The sequence below is a fragment of the Python bivittatus genome, unplaced genomic scaffold (genome assembly GCF_059951505.1).
Source record: "Python bivittatus isolate LINGU-HERP-01145 unplaced genomic scaffold, Pbiv_v1 ctg000330_np1212, whole genome shotgun sequence".
Classification (NCBI taxonomy): domain Eukaryota; kingdom Metazoa; phylum Chordata; class Lepidosauria; order Squamata; family Pythonidae; genus Python; species Python bivittatus.
The window spans coordinates 16,114,644-16,136,299 of NW_028277058.1; the positions used below are offsets into that span (position 1 = coordinate 16,114,644).

The following is a 21,656-nucleotide window of genomic DNA, read 5'->3' on the forward strand; positions in this document are numbered from 1 at the left end:
GTACTGCAGCTGAAAGAGAAATGACCCTGGTCATTTCAGGTTCCCTTTTTAAATTCAACTAATCATACGCACCCATACATCTCTGTAGGACCAAATTCTAATTTGAATGCCCAAGGCAACTCCAATGAACTGAAAATTGGGGACCCTAGCTATTGATTAGCAAATGTTATTTCCTTATCTCTAAATTTCTGTCACATAATAAAGACACCTGAAATGATAGTGTATTTAAACCTATCATTTAGATAGATAGGTTTAAATTCACCTGAGATGTATTTAAAGGTATTGTCTCTATACCCAGACTCTGAGCTGATTCTAGTGGGTAATTTTAATGCAAGGATGGATCTGACGATAAGCCATTTTTTTTCTTCACATTTTAATTTTGCCTGTTTTAATCCTTGACAGCTTGCTCTACATCTTGCAGTTCCCAGAATAAAGGCATCAACAGTGGGGGGTGGACGTTTGTTGAATTGGTTATTAAAAATGATCTACAAATCTTAAATGGCTCGGTGCTTGGCAATTCAGAGGTAGATCTTACCTTTTACTGACACATGGGCACAGGCACAATTAATTAGATCTCCTACTTCATCCCCTCAGCATGAAAGCATTCATTCACCAGTCAGTATTAGTTTGCTTTTATTAACTCAGTGTCAAGGTTAACTGCTCAGACTACATTAGAGGCTATTCAGTTTAGGCACCCTCAAATTGAATTGTCCAATAAACATACAAATGCTTCATTCTAGTTTCTCAATATTGTCAAAGGTATCTGAACTCAAAGAAGCTTTAACTGGTGTGAAAAGTGCCCATGTAAACTTAACTTATAACAGCAAATGATGAATATTACACAGGAGTTGTTAAAGTCTAATATCTTATCTGTTCAGAACTCTATTCCTAGACCTTCCTCATTCTTGTTTTATAAAGAATGTGTTACACCTAATACTCGGCCTATAAAAGAACAAGGGCCTCCCTACAGAATGTGCTATGTATCCTGTAAAAAAAAAAAAAAGAAGATCCTGTTAAAGGATCTATAGGATGCTGGAGAAACAATGTAGTAGGAACAATGCTCCATACCTGGAATGTTTATGTCTATGCCTGAATGAAGCTACTGAAATTTTTGCCCCTGCATTGTCACCAAGTCCCTTTAACAGCTGTTGCTTTGAGTGAATAACTCTACTGTTTACTGAATGTTTAGACCAGTGTGAAAAATATCCACTTATATCTCCAAAAAGGAGCTAAATTTTATTCTATTGCAATTACCGTTAGGAAGCACTAGGTTTGAATTTATATTATTCTATATAGTATTTATATTATTATTTTATTAAATATTATATTTATACAAAGTATTTATATTAAATGTTATTGTATAGATATTTTTAATGAATCTCTATTATTATTGTTATTTGTTTTATTAAAACCAAATATCAACAGTATAATGCAGGCAAATAGTCAACAAAATCATCTAATATATTCTAGTGCATCATTAAAAGCTTAGAATACTGTAAGACATTTCATATCCATTTCCTAATTTAAAAATGTCTCTATTAAACTTTAAAGGTACTTGGTTAACATAACTGAAGTCATTAAAAAAGAAGTAAGAAAGATAAAATATATATGATAAGCAATACATTAAGATAATACTGTAAATTATATGTAAAATTATATATTGAGTTAGAATCTCTGTTAACTATATTCCTCATGTGTAAACTTAGTTGTTTCAGATTCTCTTTTTGTCTTTAACTAATTAAAAATAAATAGTTGTAAATATATCCACAACTCTGCAGCACTGAACATTGCGGCTTGAGAAAAGAGAGGAAAAGAGCAACAATCCAGATCTCCTGCCAATTCAAGAGTAAAGTTGAACAAATTATGAACTCAGATCTAAAGCTCTTAAAAAAACTTTCAATGGTAAATGTTATGATATAATTGTATTAGATGGTATCAGAGAGAATGTAGCACTGCAGAAAAACTACAGCCTAACAAAAAAAGCCAAGAGGATTAGAAGAAAATGGTATATCGAGGTAGACTGCCAGAAAAATGGTTCAGAGAGGGCACTGTGTGATACATAACTGAACTGCAGTAGAGCAATGGGGGAGGGGGAACTGTCAGATGGGACCTTCTAGGAGAATCTATAGCTGTTCTTCCACACAACAACAATGGATCAAAACTTTTCATCAGAATAATAAGTGTAGCTGCATTTCCAGGCCAAATTGCTGCACCATATTTTTCTTTAAATGTTGCTAGAACATTATCTTTCATTGGTATAAGGAAGTTGCTCTCGACATAACACAGATCTCATTATCCTTTAATAGTAAACTCAGTAATTCATTAATGCAGCAAATATTTTCTTCATATTAAATTCAAAACAGATTCCCCTCATCTTTTAAAAGAGATCTAAAACTATTAGAAGAGAAAACCATAGACTGGACCCACCCTGCTTAGTACAGGACATGCACCACAATTAATGGGGCTTAGGTTAGTTAAGTTTATTTCAGTGGATATACTCTCAATTAAATATGTATCAATGCCATATATATTAAATTAAGTGCTTTAATATACAAAAAGAAAAATGGAAAAGACAGACCGACAGACAGAAAGAAAGTGTGATGGAATGGAATTATGAAGGCCAGGCTCAGAGAGATAAACATTTTCTTAGCTCACTGTTGCGGCTGGCTGACTTTGGGAGCTGGGTTTCAGTCTGGGAAGATTCTTGCTAGAGGTTGTAGCTAATAAACATAGCTGGACTGAATTTGCATTGTCTCTTGGAGTTCCTTGGGCTAGGCCTGACAGAAAGAGCATCTAAAATATGTTCTCATGACCACACATAAACTAGTGCCAGAAAACTGCATGCAGCTATAAAAAGAAATACGAACTGAAGTGGAGAAATGATTGAATGAACTTGTGTTGTCTCATGAAAAATGCTTATGTGATAATTAATATAGCAGACATATCTGTCCATTTCTTCTAAAAAAGAAAAATATATATTAAATTCAGACTAGCAAAAACAACATAGCTATAGCAGCGCACTAAAGATCAAATTTCTTGACAACAACAAAAAAATTAAATTGAGCCAAAATTGTAGTAGGAACACATTATATAGAACATGTGATGAAATTATGAAGTGTTTAAAAACAATAATTAGTGGGGAAATAGCATGGCATGGCATATTTAACAACTCTAAAAATTGTTTTAGATATAATCTTCAGATATCCCATGAAGTATTTAGGACTCCCAAATACATTTCTCCAAGTGAAGAAAATAGGACACCAGGTGCTGAAATATTTGAGTCTCCTCCCTGGATACCACAGCCTTATTATGAGTAAGCAGACAGTTAAAAAAAAGGATCTTCCACTTAAAGGTGATATGGAAAAATATACATCAACTTGAAAAGCCATCAGTGTCACTATTATAATACCTTTTAAGGTTTATTGGAACAAATATTGTTGGAACAAATTACAGGGGAAAGATAAACTAAAAGTAATCTTACCTTGCATTCAAACAGAATACAGTCCTTTGAGTCTAAATATACAGATTGTCTTTCCCCTTCAAAGTAGGTTTTGCCTTCAAACACACATATTGCTATAAAGTTAAAAACAAAACAATTCTTTAGTACTTAGATTTTTTTATTTATGATGTTCCAAGACATGTTCACACCACTTAACAGAAATTTTTAGGTATCAGACACCATTTAAATATCACTCAGAAACATAGCAACTGTTCTTTAGAAGCTACGATTTGGTATTTGTATGTGGGGAAACTGGATTAATCAGGTTCAGTCTTGACCTAGGATCATTCTGTTTTCCTCTGTTTGTCAAACAAAGCAAAGCAAAGAGAGAGAGAGAGAGAAACAAAAGCAGTAAATACATCCCTGAACTTGTAAGCAAGAACCTGTTGAACCTGAATCTATAAGCAAGTTATTGTGGTGTTTTAATGGAAATGCAGGCAATATATATTCCATTTGATTTTAAAGTCCACAAAACACAATTTGAAATAATAAAAAGCATTATGTATGATAAGTATATGATATAATAAGCAACAGAGAGGTATGGCTGCAGGAGTGGACAATAAATGTTTATGGCCCCCAACACACCTACCAAGTAATATAATTAATATTCTAATACAATCATACATCACATCACTCCCTGAGAAAATTCCCTGAGTATATATTAACCTTGATCCATCAATTAAAAATTTAAAAATCCTATTTAGATATGTGTTTACTAATCCACAAAATTAGGTGATAACAAAAGCAGCAAACCTGATTTGGAACATATTATTACCTAGTCACTGAACATTACTCTTGGGCGTCAGTCACATGAGTACTATGTTCTTACTTCCTCCTGTTACCATAGCCTGCATAGATAAGAGCTCGGAACTACAACTGCAGAACTACTCTTAAGCTAACTTACTGCACTGTTCCTCAGTTTTTTAACCATGACTGTTTTTCCTAATTTGGTTCCACAATATCATGTATTCTGGATTTCCAAATGTAACTTGGAATGGCCAATAGTTGGGCATACTTTGCAACAAATCTGTAAGCCTTTTTGTACGGAAACCAGGAGACGGTGAGTTCTAGTTCCACCTTAGGCATGAAAGCCAGCTGGGTGACTCTGGGCCAGTCCCTCTCTCTCAGCCCAACTCACCTCACAGGGTTATTGTTGTGGGGAAAATAGAAGGAGGAAGGAGTATTAGCCACCTTGGGTTATTTATAAAAATAAGAAAGGCAGGATAAAAGATCTTTTTTTTAAAAAAAAAAAACCTGTTGAAACTAACCTGAAGGGGAAGGGAAAGATTCCCCAGTGAGGCATGGCAGCTGGTAGAAGTACTGTAGTTAGGATTTACTGACTGAGATTTGCTTCTAATGTGTATAGAATAGAGATACAATATGAATACCAGCCAGATTGGCTGCCTTCAGCATCTGAAATGGAAGAGGATCTCTGTAGCATATTCTGGGGGTGTAGGTGTGAGAGATAGACAGAGAGTCAAGCTGTGGAATGTACTTAGAGAGATGGAAATCCCAGAACATCTCAAGTCCTTGTATGAAACTTTACACCAGACAGGAAGCCACAGTCCAGATGGAACATGGCAAAACAGACTGACTCCAAGTCAGCAAAGGAAGCAAGCTATATGTTCTCTCCTTATTTATTCAGCCTATATACTGAATATATATTGGGTGTGTGTTTGTGTGTGTGTTTGCTATATATGTGAGTGTGGTTTGAAAACTGGAGGAAGAAATATCAATAATCTGTGCTATGATAATGATAGCTGAAAATGATCTGGAAGCTCTAGTAATTAAAGTCAGGGAGCACAGTGAAAAAATGGTATTAAGATTAAATATTAAAAAATACTACACTAATGACAACATATACAGCAATCAGTCTTAGAATTGATGATGAATATATTGATAACTTCTGCCTCAATACTAGAGGAACTAGCAGTCAAGAAATATGCTGCAGACCATCACTTGGTAGAGTAGCAATGAAGGCCATTCAGATGTTGTGACATGTCCATGCCTACAAAGATCAGAATCATGCAGGCAATGGTTTTCCCAGTGGAACTATACAACTGACTTGAAAGAAGCAGGATAGAAAGAGTATTGATGCTTTTGAACTTTGGTGTTGGAGAAGATTCCTGAGAATAAACAAATGGATCATTGAACAAATGAATCCAGAGTTCTCACTCAAGGCACAAATGACTAGGTTGAAATTATCATGTTTTGGACATGCAAAAACCTAGCTTTCTTGAGAAGTCTATGATGGTGGGAAAGGTCGAAGGAAAGAGATGAAAAAGTAACCAGCAGCAACATCAATGGACTCAATTACAATAGAAATGGGTGCATCATTGAAAGACCTGAAGGGCTGCACTGGGGACAGATCATTTAGTATAATTTACACTGACTTTCAGCGTAAAACTTGCATGTGATTTTAACTGAATTTAATGCTATCATTATTTGGAACTTTTGATTTTAGCTTATTTGAATAACTCATGGTCACTTCTGATTAGAAACAAGACCTCGATGTATATATTTATAATTATTTTCTCTTGTAGCTGTGTCATACACAAAGACACTGTCCTTGACATTTTCCATCTTTCATAGTATATGCCTGAGAGCATAACCAGTGTGAAGGAAAGGAGAAATGGTATAAATAAATAAATAAACCAACCAACCAACCAACCAACCGTTTTCCCCTCTTTCTCTGAGCTAGAGGATTCTGTTGGTAGAGTACACAATCACAGATATCAGGGTCCAAGTCAATATATTCTGTTTATATTTTATATATCTGACTTACAAATTATAGTCATCATATCTTTGGTACAAATCCGGGAATTCATCCGAGACATATTTTAATAAATCAATGTATGTTTATAGCCAATTAATCTAGTGAAATCTATAAAAGATTGCAATTCTGCTAATAATAAGTTGTCAAATGTGTATTTGCTGAAAGCTCTAATATGCTACAGTATTAAACTACTTTAATACAATAAATACTATGCCACACTGAAGCAGTACTATTTATTTCTTATTGCAGTGGCTGCTGTTCACTATAATTTGAGTTCTTTCTTCCAAGGGTTTTAAAATGTTTTCTACTAATGGAAGTTTACTCCATTAGATTGGGTGAACTGAAATGTGTCTGTACACATTCCAGCCGCTTGATATTTCAAACATACACAATCCAGATAAAGCTCTCACATATTCATATTGTAGATGTTTGACTATATGATCTATGTATGATACGTAATAGGACAAAGGATGGATACTACAGCAACCTGTTCCCGTTTCAAGGCAATATTCAACTGACCACGTTTAGCTACTCTGCCAGTCAAGTATAATTAATTTACTTGTATTTTAGTAGAAGTGACCTTAGCAACACGAAGCTCCAAAGCACTGCTTTGGCTCAACCCTAATGCATTTCTGTGACACCACCACCAGATGCACTAGTGTTGTGAGAATTAAACTGTGAGTGACAGCTACTAGCTGCGGGGCTGCTTCCAGAAATTTCATTTCCAAAATCTCCCAGCAGGTTTTTGCTAAAGGCAAGCTGTTGAAGACTCTTCCCCTGGGGATTTAGTGGATAGTAAAACTGAATGAAGCAGAAATTTGACACCTAAACACCCTACATAACTCTCACTTCTCAACGGCATAAACACACATGCAAGATCTTCACTAACAAAACAGCAACTTCTGCAAAGTAGTTAAAGTGGAATATATTTAAGCTTCTTTACCTCCAAAAGTCATTAAATCTAGTCTGAGCTGTTCCGCTGGTTGGTGGCTTGCAAACTGAGAAAGCTGCATTATTAAGAAAGACACTAGGAGCCAAAAATGTGTACAATCACGCTGTACAATGATTACTTCCAATTCTCTAGAGTTTCAGGGACTATCCTTCCTAGACATTTAAGACCTAGAAATTAAACCTAGCATCTACTGTATGTAAAGAATGTGCTCTACAAATTAGCTTCAGTCCTGTTTCTGATAGTAAAATAATCCTTACATTGCAGTTCAAAAATTCAGAGGCAAAATGGCTGAATTTTGGTGCAAAAATGCTTAAACAGTTCTGAAAAGAGTGCGCTAAACCAAACATACCCATTTCCACCTTTATGTTACCCAGAACCCTAAGACTAATTCCTTAAATCTTAAATAATAAGATTTAATATGAACTATTCAAAATATATATTGTATTTTTGTTGAACCAAATTTTTATTTTCCTTGATTAGACTATCCTTATTTGTAATTTTCAGAATGACTATTCACTGTGCAGTAATACACAATACTACAGAATTCAATCTAAAGAAGTAATTACTGTCATACCAATTATTAGAAATCTCATGTTTGAAGGATGTTATTTGTATTTATATACGAATATATAAATAAATATAATTCATGTAATAAATATGACTTAAATCCCTTAAATAGTTTTTCTAGAGCACATCCCTATGTTATATAAAATGCTTAGTTTTAAAAAAAGGTAACTTTTATGAAGAGAAATAACTTAATTTTATACTATTTTGATGTACTCATACTTTTCTTTCTATATTCAGAAAGAATTGAATTTCCTAAGATAATAATTACAATAACAATAACAATAACAATAATAATAATAAACCTTCAGTTTCAGATGGAGATGTAAGGGCCTTCCAAATGCCACTCGTGTTTCAAAAGATATGAAACTGGAATAGCTCTTATAACCTGTCCCACAGAAGCAGTAAAGATTTTATTTAGTTATGCTATAACTACATTTACAAATCAGGATCCCCATGCACATAGTTTGTGTTGGTCTTTCAGGAAAAAAGAGAACTTGGATTAGGGACAGATATGTCCAAGCAGACACTGTTACAGCTTCCACAATCACTTGATTCTTTATTTTATTTCACATGTTTACTTCAACGGAATATAAAAAGTTTAAAAAGTCAATTAAAGTAGTAAAATAAGAGCTAAATTCATGTAGTATAGGCCTGGCAGAACTATGTGTTCCCTAACATTTATTGCATGGGGTCCAAAGGCAATTCCTGAGGAGTGCATTCCATGACCTGGGATCAATACCCAGGTTTCTGGCCATCTAGCCAGAAAGTGAAGCCTCTGATGGTGACAGAATCTTCAAAAGGAGCTTTCCCTCAAATCTTAACAAATGATCAGGTTCATAACAGTAGAGGCAGTCCTTTAAATAGTCAAGCCTTTAGCTGTTTAGTTTTAAAGGTCAATATCAATACTTAAGCTATTCCTAGTAAACAACTGAAAGCCATTTCCATTCTTCCATTTCAGGTATCATATGATCCATGTTCCTTGCACTGATTAGCAGCCTAGGTACCATATTTTACAACTTGCTGCAACATATGGATAATTTTCTGCCATGTAATACACCCTTGATGAAATTATGCAAACATATTTCTACCTAATAGACAGAATACCAGAAAATTTGTCAATATACGTCAATTAAAATTCATCAGGTATATCTTCAAGAAGGAACTGTGAACCTTTTGAATTTCTGCCTGCACAATTACTATAGTAGGAGGAATTTTGGGGAAGCTTTGTTGATTATATAAATGCATTTGTTTAACATTTGCAATTATGTTTTTTTTTAATCAAAGTTTAAGACTGAATATGTAGCGCCAGACAGAATGTCTTAAAGCAGCCTCAGAGGAGCTCTATTTTATTTCTATATACTTCAAATCTCTCAAGTGAGAGTAAATGTGGTCTATTAGGATTGGGGCATGGGCATTCCCATTCAACTACAAACTCTGACTTTATGGTAATTATTCTGACTCATCCTACCCTACATCACAATAGTTATGCTTTGCTCCTTATGCTAATATGTTGAAATAACAAGATGGGGTGGAGACTTCAAATGACCTGTAGTGGGGGGGGGAGGGAGCCAAAGAGACTGTGGCAGAGAAGAAATATAGGCATTCAGAAAATAGAGAACAACAATGGAAGGTTCTAAAATATGATGAGAAGTGAAGGGAACAATGGAGAAACAATATTTCAACAGATAACATGTTATGTTGTGATCAGATAACATAAAGGGAAGAAAGCACTAAAAGTAGAATAGAAAATGGTAGCAAGGGAAATAAGAATTTAAGATGTGCATTTGAACCATGGGGAAACAGCAGAAAATGGTGGGAAATGGTGCAGACAGGAACAGAAGATGGCAGAATCATGAATAGAATTTTGGGGACTGGTGAAGACTGTGATGGTGGGGAGGAAGCAATAGAGGAAAGGATTTGATTGATTGATTGATTGATTGACTGATTGATTGATTGCAATTATTTGTATGGTGCCTACTTGAATGATGTGAGGTGCTTTACAGCAGTGCATTAAAAACATCCATAAATCCAAAACATTAAAAACAATAAATCTCAGAATCTTTAAAAAGAATTGTGGCTGTCTTTTAAAGTCTCTCCCCAAAACCCCTGTGGATAAAGAATTTTTTCAATGGCTTCTTAAAGGATAAAAGACTGGGAACCTCAACTCAGAGAGGAGGGGGCTGTCACTGAGAATTCCATCCAGAATGGACATCCTGAGGTCAATCCATATATACTACTTCTAAAAAAAATGATACTGTATGGCATCCAATTATAAAATACAATCCCTGTAATGTTGCTCACACAACCTTTCCTAATCAGTGTGAAAACATTTTCCCTGATACAGTCTGAAAAGTTATAATGAAATAAAGTAAGAATAAGAGTAATAAGACTGAACTTACATAACACTGAATTCACTATTATTCCAATAAACATTTTGAACATGATAGACAAACAAGTTACTGGTCTGTAGTTTTCTTTGTCTTTGTCTTTCTTTATTAAAGAAGGGTTTTCTAGTTCTCATCCACTCTTTTCTTTAGTGCAACATTAAACTGATCACGCATTTAGCCTAGTTAGATATTTAAGCCAAAATGTATGCAAGTCACCAGTTCAAAGTCCACTCTACTTTTTGATTTTCTTTGATTGCTTCTGAACAAATGTTGGATTATATATTTTTTTCTTTTGATTCATTTTCTGCAGTGTAAATCCTCTTTGTGCTTATTGTTATGTTCTATGGGGCAATCCCACAGTTCTCTCCAGAAATGCAAAATTTCTTCATTGTCATATTTCAAAACATTTTTTCACTTTGATGGTACTTAGAGCAAAAAATTCTTGTAGAACTGTTTTGTTCTAAATTGCAAATTTTGTTTTCATTGGCTTATGCAAGTAACAGAGCACTTGATTTTTTTCTAAAAATGCCTCAACTTTCTCTTCAGTTCGTCCTGATCTTCAGCTATGGGTTTGGTTCCAGGTCCAATTTCATTTTTTCATTTTTCCTAGTTGTCCAAATTGCTCAGATATACCCACATTTTTTCCACTTTCAGTTCTAAGCAAATTTTCCATTTAGGTTTATCTTTTTAAATTTGCTTTTGTACTTCAATTTCATGTCTAAGTTTTTTAGTGACAACATAAGCAGGCATACATTAGCTGGTTTGTTTCACTAAGCATTAATGTTGAAATGGTTTCCAGTGCTTTGGAATGTCAGATAAGACTCTCCTATGTATTTATCTTAAGCCAGGTAGTCTCATGCATGCTGTCACTTCTGATAACATTTTTATGACTTTTTCAGCCAATTTTGTTTACCTTTCAGTTGGCTCAGGTTGCTTGTCTCCAGAAACTGCTACATTTCCTTGCCTAAAAAGTGTATTGCTAATCTTGACTCTCATTAGATGATGATGATGATGATGATGATGATGATGATGATGATGATGACGACGATGACAGTGATGATGATTACTGCTGCTGTTGATGATGTTGGGGACCAAAATAGGATACTATACTTAAGGTGAGGTAAATATTGTTATTCACTGGTTTCATCCTTATGTACCTTTGCAGCAATCCATTCAACATTTCTGCTGTTTACAATTTGGAGCACAGCAGAGCATGCGAATACATCTATTTACAGTATTTTAAAGTATGCAGCTTAAACTATAGCCTTATAGTTGGAGTTGAGAAAGTAGACTGGCTTATGTTTGCATTAAAAAAAATTAAGAAAAGTCTGAAGGTCTCAAATTGAAGATTGAAAATAATTAGATCAGCTGAGTGAGTTAAAGATGAAAATATAATATTTTATATTTTAAAAGAGCAAAAAACAGAGTTGACAGATAAGGAGCGAGGGAACCTGGGAAAATATTTTGGCTTTTAGGAATGCATTTTGAGGGGAGATTGATGAGTTTATTTGAGAGTTTAAGAGTTATTTGAGAGTTTAAGAGCTCAGTTTGTGCTTGTGGGCCGATCACTTGTCTCTACTCAAAACATAAAGCTTTCTTTTATTATTCAAATAGCATCTGGTGTTCAGAATGACCAGAATATCGGTACTGATAATATATGTTTCAGGGATAAGAAGCTTCTTATGTTTGTGGGACAGATGAGATGAAAGCAGATTGAAAGGCAAGTGACACTTGATACACTCCTGTGACTCTTTTACCACTGCAATTTTGGTCACCAAGATCACTGAGACAGCCTTCCTGGAAGTATAATCTATTTCCCACCTGACAACAGACACACAGACCTAAAAACACATACACGAACACATTCCAGTAGTGGAAGATTATGCCTCTCGATAATAGTTGCTGGCTATTTCTCTCATATTTTATTTGTAGGCCTTCCATTTATTTATTTATTTATTTATTTATCAATTTTATATGTTGCCCATCTCACTATATAAGTGACTCTAGGCGGCTATTTGCATCTTGTTGACCACAAGAATGCACTGAATACTGCACTAGATGGATGTTTTGTCTTTATACAGCATCTTCCTTCTTTTATATTTCTCTTCTTACTTGAACATGCAACTATATCCTATCACTTAAGGCCTAACTGAAAGCGTCATTTCAATAATACTTTGCAATACAATAACACATAAACACGCAAGACTTGATAGAGTGGCTAAAGATAGAGTTTGATTATACTGATTAATTGTACATTTCTTGTGAAATAATGTTGACAATTTAATACATAATTTTACACACTGAGTATTAATCTGCCTCTTGGAAGGCACATAATACTTGGAACTGTACAGACAAGATCAAACAAAGTGCCAGCTTCGGTTACCTACATTTGAATTGAATTTATATCTTGCTTTTATTTGCATAACTTAGGATAACATACATAATGCTTCCTCTTCCTATTTTTTCCACAACAACCACTCTCTGAGGTGGTCAGGCTGAGCAAGATTGACTGGCCCAAAGTCACCAAGCTGATTTCCATGCTTAAAGGACGAACAGAACTCATGTCTCCTGATATCTAATCCAGAACCACTATACCAAACTGGCTAGTATCTAGATCCTACTTCTTGTTAGTCAAACTTGCAGTATTCTGATTTTTTACATAACTGGAAACATAACTGACTTTTCTTGTCATGCACTAATTTTTGTACCAAAGTATAAACCATACTTTCAGTTCAGAAATTCTAAAAGTGATGAATCCCTTTCAAATCATGTTTTCAAAATAATTGAGCTGGTACCATGTCATTTTGTCAATAAAAATTATTCCCAAATAAAAGTGTTTAGAATTGCAGCTTCATCCACAGAGGGAAGAACACAACTGGAGGACCTCATTAAGAATAATGGAGCTAAATCAACTTAAATCCAAAGACTCTGGTTTCAAATGAGTCAACAGCTGAATAAATGTAAAAATTATATCCATTTTATTTTTTAGAAGTTGGTGTTTCAGCCATATTCACTTCACAGCATCCATAGTTTAGTTGCTGTTTTTATTTAATCTGACAAGAAGATTGAAATTTTCAAATCCCTTGTCAATTTTAACTTTACAGTGAAGGTACATCCCAGATGAAAAGACTTGTCAGTTTCATCGCTATCTTTGTACTTTTTACCAAACAACTGGTACAGTTATATGTAATTAGCACCTGATATTTCTGAACCAATGGTACAATGCACAAATCTTTGCGCAAGGGAAAATTGCAGGCACAAGTTGGTATCAGAAACACTTTAATAACCATGTGTCAGGTGTCTGCTAAATGTATCCAGCACACCTAAATGAACGGCCAAGTTTTACACAGTTAGAAGTCAGTCACGAATAAAATACTTTATTTCTTTCAATCACAGAAAACTTAGTTTTTTCATACTTTTCAAAGGATTTGCCACCCATGTAGCTAATTGGTTCTTACACTCTAATTTAGATGGGCATTTCCTTGAGTGGACTATTTCACCTCATTAGCTTCTGTTATGAGACTCTATTACGGTTTTCTCAGAGACATAATGGTTTCTTGTGGAATATTGTGTTCCTATGCTGCTCCCTATATAAGGACTCTAGAAAGATCTTCATTTATCCAATCTTGAAGAAATTTCCAGGTAGGGAGTGTGATTTCTACTTAACGTTACTTCTTTCAGGAGTCAGAAATATCTTCCCAAGTCTCCTAGCTTTGTGCTACCATCTGTACGATACGCTTTACCATTAATTAAATTAGGAACTTCTTATAATACTATTTTTATTCTGTTTCATTTTATTATATCTGTTCTTAATTATTCTTTAAATCCTATTATACTTATTGTTTTTCTGTTATATGTATGAATGTATGTATGTAAATAGTTCTACTATTAGATATTTTATTGTATCTGGCTTTAGGGCTGTAATAAACTGATTTGATTTGGTTATCATGTTCGTGTTTATATGTGCAAGTGTGCAGAATTGCTATTGAATATGTAAAACAACTTAGAACATGTAATTATTATAAAGATTTAATTTGATACATAGCAATTATATATATATATAAATATATATATATATATATATATAAATATATATATATATATATATATATAAAATTGTGCCTTTAAACAGTGTTGACTCCTGCTGACTGCCTGGACAAGTCCCTGCAGTTTTCTTGGCAAGATTTCAGAAGTACTTCGCCATTGCCTCCTTCTAAGGGCTGAGAGAGAGTGTCTGGCCCAAAGTTACCCAGACGGCTTTCATACCTAAGGACTAGAACTCACCATGTCCTAGTTTCTAGCTTGGTGCCTTAACTACTACATACAAGTGGCTCTATGATATACTGTAAGTTTAGAAAAAATAGAGGTGAGCCTGTATATTGTAAGATTTAATAGTTTTAAGAACTATAGCATTTTGTGTAATAGTATGATTTCTGTTGATTTTGCAGATTCCAATCAAATATAGAATTCATTTTATCTAGAAAAAGATTGATGCCTAAGTAATTAGTAATTACTTAGTAAAAAGTAATTAGAAATTGCCCTGATTTATTCAAGAAGTAAAGTAAAAATAAAATAATAGATTTGTGTATATGTGTGATAATGTGTATTCATAAAGAAAGAAAGGGGAGAAGAAGGAAGAAGTAATGTTCATTCAAAATGTAACATTCTGAGAAATTTAATGACAAATAAATACTTATTATATAAACCATTTTACCCTTGATAACATGTAATAAAAAATATTGATATTTAAATATTACCATGAAAGTAATTCACATTGCTGAAATTAAGTAGAAACAACATTGAAAAAATGTCAGTTTAATTCTAATAACAGCACAAACTATACACATCTACACATATAATTAAATTTGATAGAAGTAGGATTGAAGACTTCTGTATTTTTATACCCCATAAATTTGAAATTATTTGTTTTTTAAAAAGTGTAGAATGATTTTAAATAAAACTATTAGGCAGAGTAACTTGGACAACATTTTCTTCAATAATAACTAATATTATTATCCCATTCCTAAAGCATTCTAAACTCACATATGCACACAGAGATAATATAACTACAAGAAAGAATGTTATGGTGCCTTAAAGACTAGCAAATTGTGTTTGATATTAAAGACTAAAAAAACTACACAAAGCTACCTTTGCCAACTGCAAGGAGTGGAAACTGGCAGATATCTAAATTTTATGATATCAGATTTCTTCCAGACAACTTCCTTTAATATTCAATATTCAATAGATCAATTCACATACTAAACAATCACAACCAGAAGCTTATTGGAAACGACAGATGACAAATATGCCATTTGGCTTTAAGCTTGGCTGAACTGCCCATATTTTCACTTAATGTACATCTATAAATGTGCACTGTGAACACTTGGTATCAATCTCATTAACAATAAAATTACACTCTGGTTCAGTGGTGAAAAGTGAAAACCGGAGACAAATGCATAGGAATGAAGCGTTATGCATACCAGAATATGGAACAATAAACACTATATATAAAAAAATCTCAAGACTTACGTTGACATTCCTTGCAGCACTTGCCATCAACATATGCAGGTGCAGAATTATGAGGGCAATCAGAAAGTGGGCAAATCAATGCTTCACATTGGATAGTACCATTCTAAAAAACAAAAGCTTATTTTAAAAATAATTGCAAGAATGTGGTCTAATGAATTGGGTAGTTGAAGACATGAATCCTTTGAAACATATCCTTATCTTATATAAAAATAATTATGAAGGAAAAACACATTCTAAGGTGACCTAGATTTCTGATAAACCATTTCAATTATTTCTAAAGATGTTCCAAATCCTATCATTTGTAGTCAAGATGCTACAAATACTGTAACTTGGAAGACTATTGATGTATGAAAAACCATACTGAATAAAGATTTTCAGGTGATTTCCACAGATCAGTTATTAAATCTATCTTATCTTTCTCTATATATCTGTCTTTATCTCTCTCTATCCTGTTTGTAAACTGCCAGGGAGTAAATGTGCAGCTACAAAGTTCTTGTGAGCATCCAGTTAGATAAGAAATCATCTAATAATTGGAGAAGATAAAACACAGCTCTAAAACAAAAATCTCTTAGACACAACTAGTAGAAGAGGATGTAGACGACAGTAGCCACTCTCACCAACATAAAGTAAAATGTGCATAAGATATAAAACATAAAAATGTGCAATATAAAATAAAATGTGCATCATTGTGCATATTTATTTGTAGTACACTTTTCTTACATGGTTAATAATAATTGCATAGTCCTGGTAAAATCAAAGATTGTCATCCACTAAATTTGGCATGTTCTACATGAACAATTGGCATTCTTTACAATACTGAGACTGCTTTATTAACACAAAGTAGACAAATCCCAATCATGGAAGAGAATCTCATGAAGCATTAAATTGTGGTCAACATATTTGTTTTACATCAAAGACACATATATACAGCTACTTTTCCTACAGCATAAAATATAGTATGTATTGCCAACTGATCCTAAAGCCACCACCTATTTTCTTATACAAGTTGCACTAAAATGAATTGAGTTTGTTACAGTTTTCTCTTTGCTTTATTAAAGTATTAAAGTACCTTTCACTCAGCACTCCACCTTCTCCAACCTTCAGCCATATTCTGATATATTCTGACCCAAGATTCTGTTATTCATTGTAACAGTGAAGACCTGGCTCTTTCCTTAGGTGCTTAATTTAGAATGATTAGAGTTCCTTTCCGGTGACATTTAATAAATTTGAATCCCTGTTTGCTTATTAATAGTTGCAGCTGTTTTTACCTAGTATTGTTATTTTGTCTTATTTTTGTTATTGGTTCTTTCTGTGCTACCCACAGTCACACTCTGAGTTGGGAAGCCATATAAATGCTATAAACAAACACTCAAACATCAGCCAGAGAGAGAACAGGCTGGACGGGCAATATGTTGGTTCATCCCAGTATCTCCCAGCATTAGAATGTTCTTCTAACATTGAATATAATAGCTCTACTTCATCATAAATATTCACCTAAAAATATGAGGGACCCTTTGAAAAGAGAAAATAGAACTGAAATTACAATGTAAATACATTCCTTCTTATACAAATTTATCTTGTTCTAGAAAACAAGACAGCAAGCAGATGATTTTATACCATAGCTTGGCCTACTAAAGTGATTTAATACGTACTCTGCAAATGTTTTATGTCCTATATGATTAAAAGCCACTTTTGCTTTTAAGTGATTTGGTGCGAGAATGTTTTTTCATCAAAATGCATAAACATTCTGCACAATTAGGTACTTGAATGCTTTTTTAATGAAGAGTCATACCATGCAGGTGCAGTTCTTACAGCCATCTGTCCAAGATTCAAATTCTCTGTAGCTGATGCCCTTCATGGTGCAGGTTCTTTCACAATAGCACTGATCCAACTTATTCATCTTCTGCTCAGCTCGGGACAGCTACGTACATGTTTCACAGAAAGGGATTTGTTAACCATAGAAAGATTTGCCACCACAAATTAAGCCTACTATACTATGAAATACATCTTAATTAGCAGAAGGATATTGCTAAAGGTGAAAACAGGAATTTAGATCCTAGTATGAAACTAGAAATTAAAGCAGTTAAAGAGAACTGTGTTCTTCTATGCAATGAATGGGGAAAGTAGCCTGGTTATTAGTTCCACACATCATCCATACTGCATAACAGATTGTAGTGTCATCTTTGCTTCAGTCTTTAGTTATCCCTTCGTGAGCAATTTTATCTTCAGTTGTATTCATGTTTACTTGGGACAAGCCTTTAAAAATCAGTGAGTTATACTGAAAAATGGATTTGGGATAAATACAGATTTTTTATCTATATGTTTTCAGAAGAATTTGAACTAAACAGTGGCTGGAGGTGGTGATAAGAATACTATAGCTTCCTATGGCCACTAATTTGAATATGCTACATCATTTGTTATGACAAGTACCTTGCAAATAACTCTACATTCAATACTTGAAATTTTGTAGCATGTCTGATTAACTGTTAGGAGGAAATGAAATTGTTCTATACCTTATGTTAATATTTTAAGAATCAAATAGCAAATTGTACAATTGTGTACCAATCTATTTTATTACTTTTCATATGTACCAGATGGTTCCCATATTTCATACAATATTTTCTGTATATTTTGAAAATAACATTGTGTTAATTAAATTAGAATATTCTTTCTTTCTTGTTTATATAATATAAACAAGAAAGAAAGAATATTCTAATTTAAATTAGAATATTCTTTAAATTATATAATATAATAGACCTCCAACTAATTAATATAGTTTACAGAAAAAACTTTTATTAACTTGTTCTCTTTATTTACTTATTTTTCCTTTTAATAGCAATTTTATCCACAATTAAACTTCATGCACTTACCAAATTTCTGGTATATAATTTATGCTATGTAACTGTCATTCCAGGTAGTTAATATATATAATAACAATTGTAACTTTAAAAATATAATCACCTAATCATATACTATTAAACCTAGAAGACCAAGCTATTAGGAATAGCTTGAGCATATATGTGTATGTGAATTCTTCATTTAATAATGCTAAAAACAAATCATATATTCATTTGTTGAATCAATTATATTACAAATTAAGATAATCTTCCAGAACATTTGATATTGAAAATGTAATTTCTTTCATCAATTTAAACTAACAGCAACAATGTTACACCTGAAGTAAATCACCTGAAATTCCAAATGAAAAAATGCGACAATAAGCACCTATTTTATATATATATATATATATATATATATATATATATATATATAAATAAATAATATTATATTATATTATCTATCTATCTATCTATCTATCTATCTATCTATCTATCTATCTATCAATCATTGGTTACATTCCTAGAGCAAAAATATTTATTTAACATTTTGGAAGTGATCCCTTTAAATTCAGTGGAATTTGCTTCTAAGTAAAGAAGCTTTACTTAATGTACTAAGAAGTACTAAGTACTTGTAGGTAAAGCAGCTTTACTTAGATTTGCAATAACCTTAGATTTGCAGTAAAAATTACACTGCAATCCATTTTTGTTCTTGTCCAAATGAAATAAGTTAGTGTTATTCAGTTCACTGAGGAGCTTCTGAGGAGCTTATTACCTTTGCAGACGTTTTGGCTAAAATATCCTGCAACTCCATTATTTTCTGCACAAGACCATGGAAGTCATTACACGTTGGGCATGCTGAAATTACAAACATTACATTGATCCCATTGCACTTCATTTAAGCCAAAATTGCAATGTTATATATATTTACCAAAGGGTAAAGCTTACTGAACTTAATACAAATAGCATCTCTATAGACATTCATAAGATTGTTCTTTCAATCTATCAACCTTTTGTTGAAGAGCAATACATTTTAAGAAAAATCTCAGGATATAAAAAATTAAACAAGATCCATCACATTGGATGTAATGGCATAAAAACTAGCAGACTTACTGCGATTAAGGTCTGGGCACTGAGAGATAAATCCTTGAGGCATGATAAGTAATTGCACATCTTGCATTATGCCCTGTAGCAAAATGATACGAGAAAGTTTATTTCCTGGCAATATAATATTCCAAAATATTTCTATATAAAACTGTTTGTCATAGAATAGGTATATTTTCCTGCACCCTCCTGTATAAAAAACAGTTTCTATGAAATTATTATCTCTATATTATTTACTGTAGCATTAGAAGGGGATAGCTATGCATGTACATACCGATACATCTATGCATTCAACCGTTTTCCAAGATTTAAAATTAAATGTCAAGGTGTAATTAATGAGGAAGAGACTGCTTGCTGTGAATTCACTATCACTTTTATTTAGTTGCCAAAGGAAAGGTTTCAAGTGACCTTTAAAAGCAATTTGAACATAATTTGCAGTTTAACTGAGTTTTGAGATACTCATTAAAATAAAATATGAGAATATAAGCCACAGCTACAATGGTGAATTGCAACAAGTTAATTTATTTAAGAAGGGTTTAGACAGGAGAATGCATGGTGGACTGTATTCCAAATCATGAAGATCTCCAGCAATTATGCTTCATAAATCTGTTAAGAATAATTGTGCAGAAACAAGTGCAACCAACAGGTCGTTCCTAGTCTGGGATTATTTCTACACATGTGAGAAGAAAATTTGTAGGACTGGGGGGGTGGGGGTGGGGTGGGGGGGACAGTGAATTCTGAAAGTTAGGCTTCATTTAAAAAACAACAACTCCATTTTTCACTGAATTTCAACACTTAAATCTAGCCAATATGGCATGACGAGAGACAGTAGGAATGGTGATTAGACAACATCTATAGGATCACAAGTTACCTGATTTTAATGGTAAATTGGAATATACAACCATTGGCATATATACCCAGACAACTGTATTTATTAAGTTATTTTTCCAGAATCTAGCATGGATTTCAAAGGGATATTTCATCCATAAAAATACATGAAGCAATATATAGCATACAATTATTAAAGAAACACATTATTTTGTACCAGATACTAGAGACCACAGTAATCATTGATTTAGCTGAGGGGTGTGTTGCACCTCTGTGAAATATAGCCAATCAGCATGCAGTGTTTGGCCAAGAAGGAAGACACATTAGTAGACCATTTGGACAGCAATGGTTGAAATTACAAGGGCAGAAAAACACCACTTTGAAAGTGGGAAAGGAAAGCCTGCAGACAGTGAATCAGTAGTGAGTCAGGGTTCTTGTTATCCAAAACCACTGCTGGCCCATACTGATGATGGAGCAATCTGGCAGTCCAGAAAAGCCCAGAATCTGGGGGGTTTTTTCAGAAGCAAAGGAAGGTCTAAGAACATATTGTGAGATGGGCGGTGACCAAATTTGAAATATAAAAACATATAAGCTGTGCAACTAGAGGTAGTCCCCAGGTTAAGGACAAGTTCCATTCCCAAGGTCTGTCCTTAAGTCAAATTTGTAGTATGTAAGCTGGAACAGTATTATTGTATTGTATAATTCTGTATATTGTATTTATTGTATTGTCTAATACTGTATATACTGTACTATATATACTGTACTGTATAAGTAGTGTAATGAACTCAAACCATTGTATATTTGACTCAAATCATTGTGTATTTAAATCAAATTTTGCTACAAAATTTGTTCTATGGGTCATCCATAAACCGGGCGTTCTTAACCCGGGGACTACCTGTACTTTAACAAGATAACTGCCAACTAGTCAAGTGAAGCTATCCACTACAGGCAACTTTTTATCTTTCTTCCTCTGTCATAGTATGATCTGAATTCAGCTTCCATCAATAGGGTCCTGCTGATTTGGCTTTAGCTCAGAATACCTTAATCTTACCTATAACAATTGACCTGAAGGTTTGATGCTAGTCTTAAACTAAGAAAACCCTTCTAAGAATGTTGATTATTGATACAAGTTCATCTGAACCTGCTGTAAGCAAAACCCTCTTAGCATGTCATCCGT

At 33.5% G+C, this 21,656-nt stretch overlaps 1 protein-coding gene across 2 annotated transcripts in view; it reads right to left on the reverse strand.

The window, feature by feature from the left end:
* NELL2 (neural EGFL like 2) overlaps positions 1-21,656 on the reverse strand; it is a 120,616-nt gene that overhangs the window by 66,570 nt on the left and 32,390 nt on the right. For both annotated transcript variants that reach the window (XM_088141756.1, XM_088141755.1), the window contains exons 6-10: positions 19,661-19,733; positions 19,323-19,405; positions 17,503-17,631; positions 15,711-15,813; positions 3,482-3,573 (exon numbers count right to left, since the gene is read on the reverse strand). In XM_088141756.1, the coding sequence (XP_087997882.1) occupies positions 3,482-3,573; positions 15,711-15,813; positions 17,503-17,631; positions 19,323-19,405; positions 19,661-19,733 (480 nt within the window). The remainder of the gene's footprint in view (positions 1-3,481; positions 3,574-15,710; positions 15,814-17,502; positions 17,632-19,322; positions 19,406-19,660; positions 19,734-21,656) is intronic.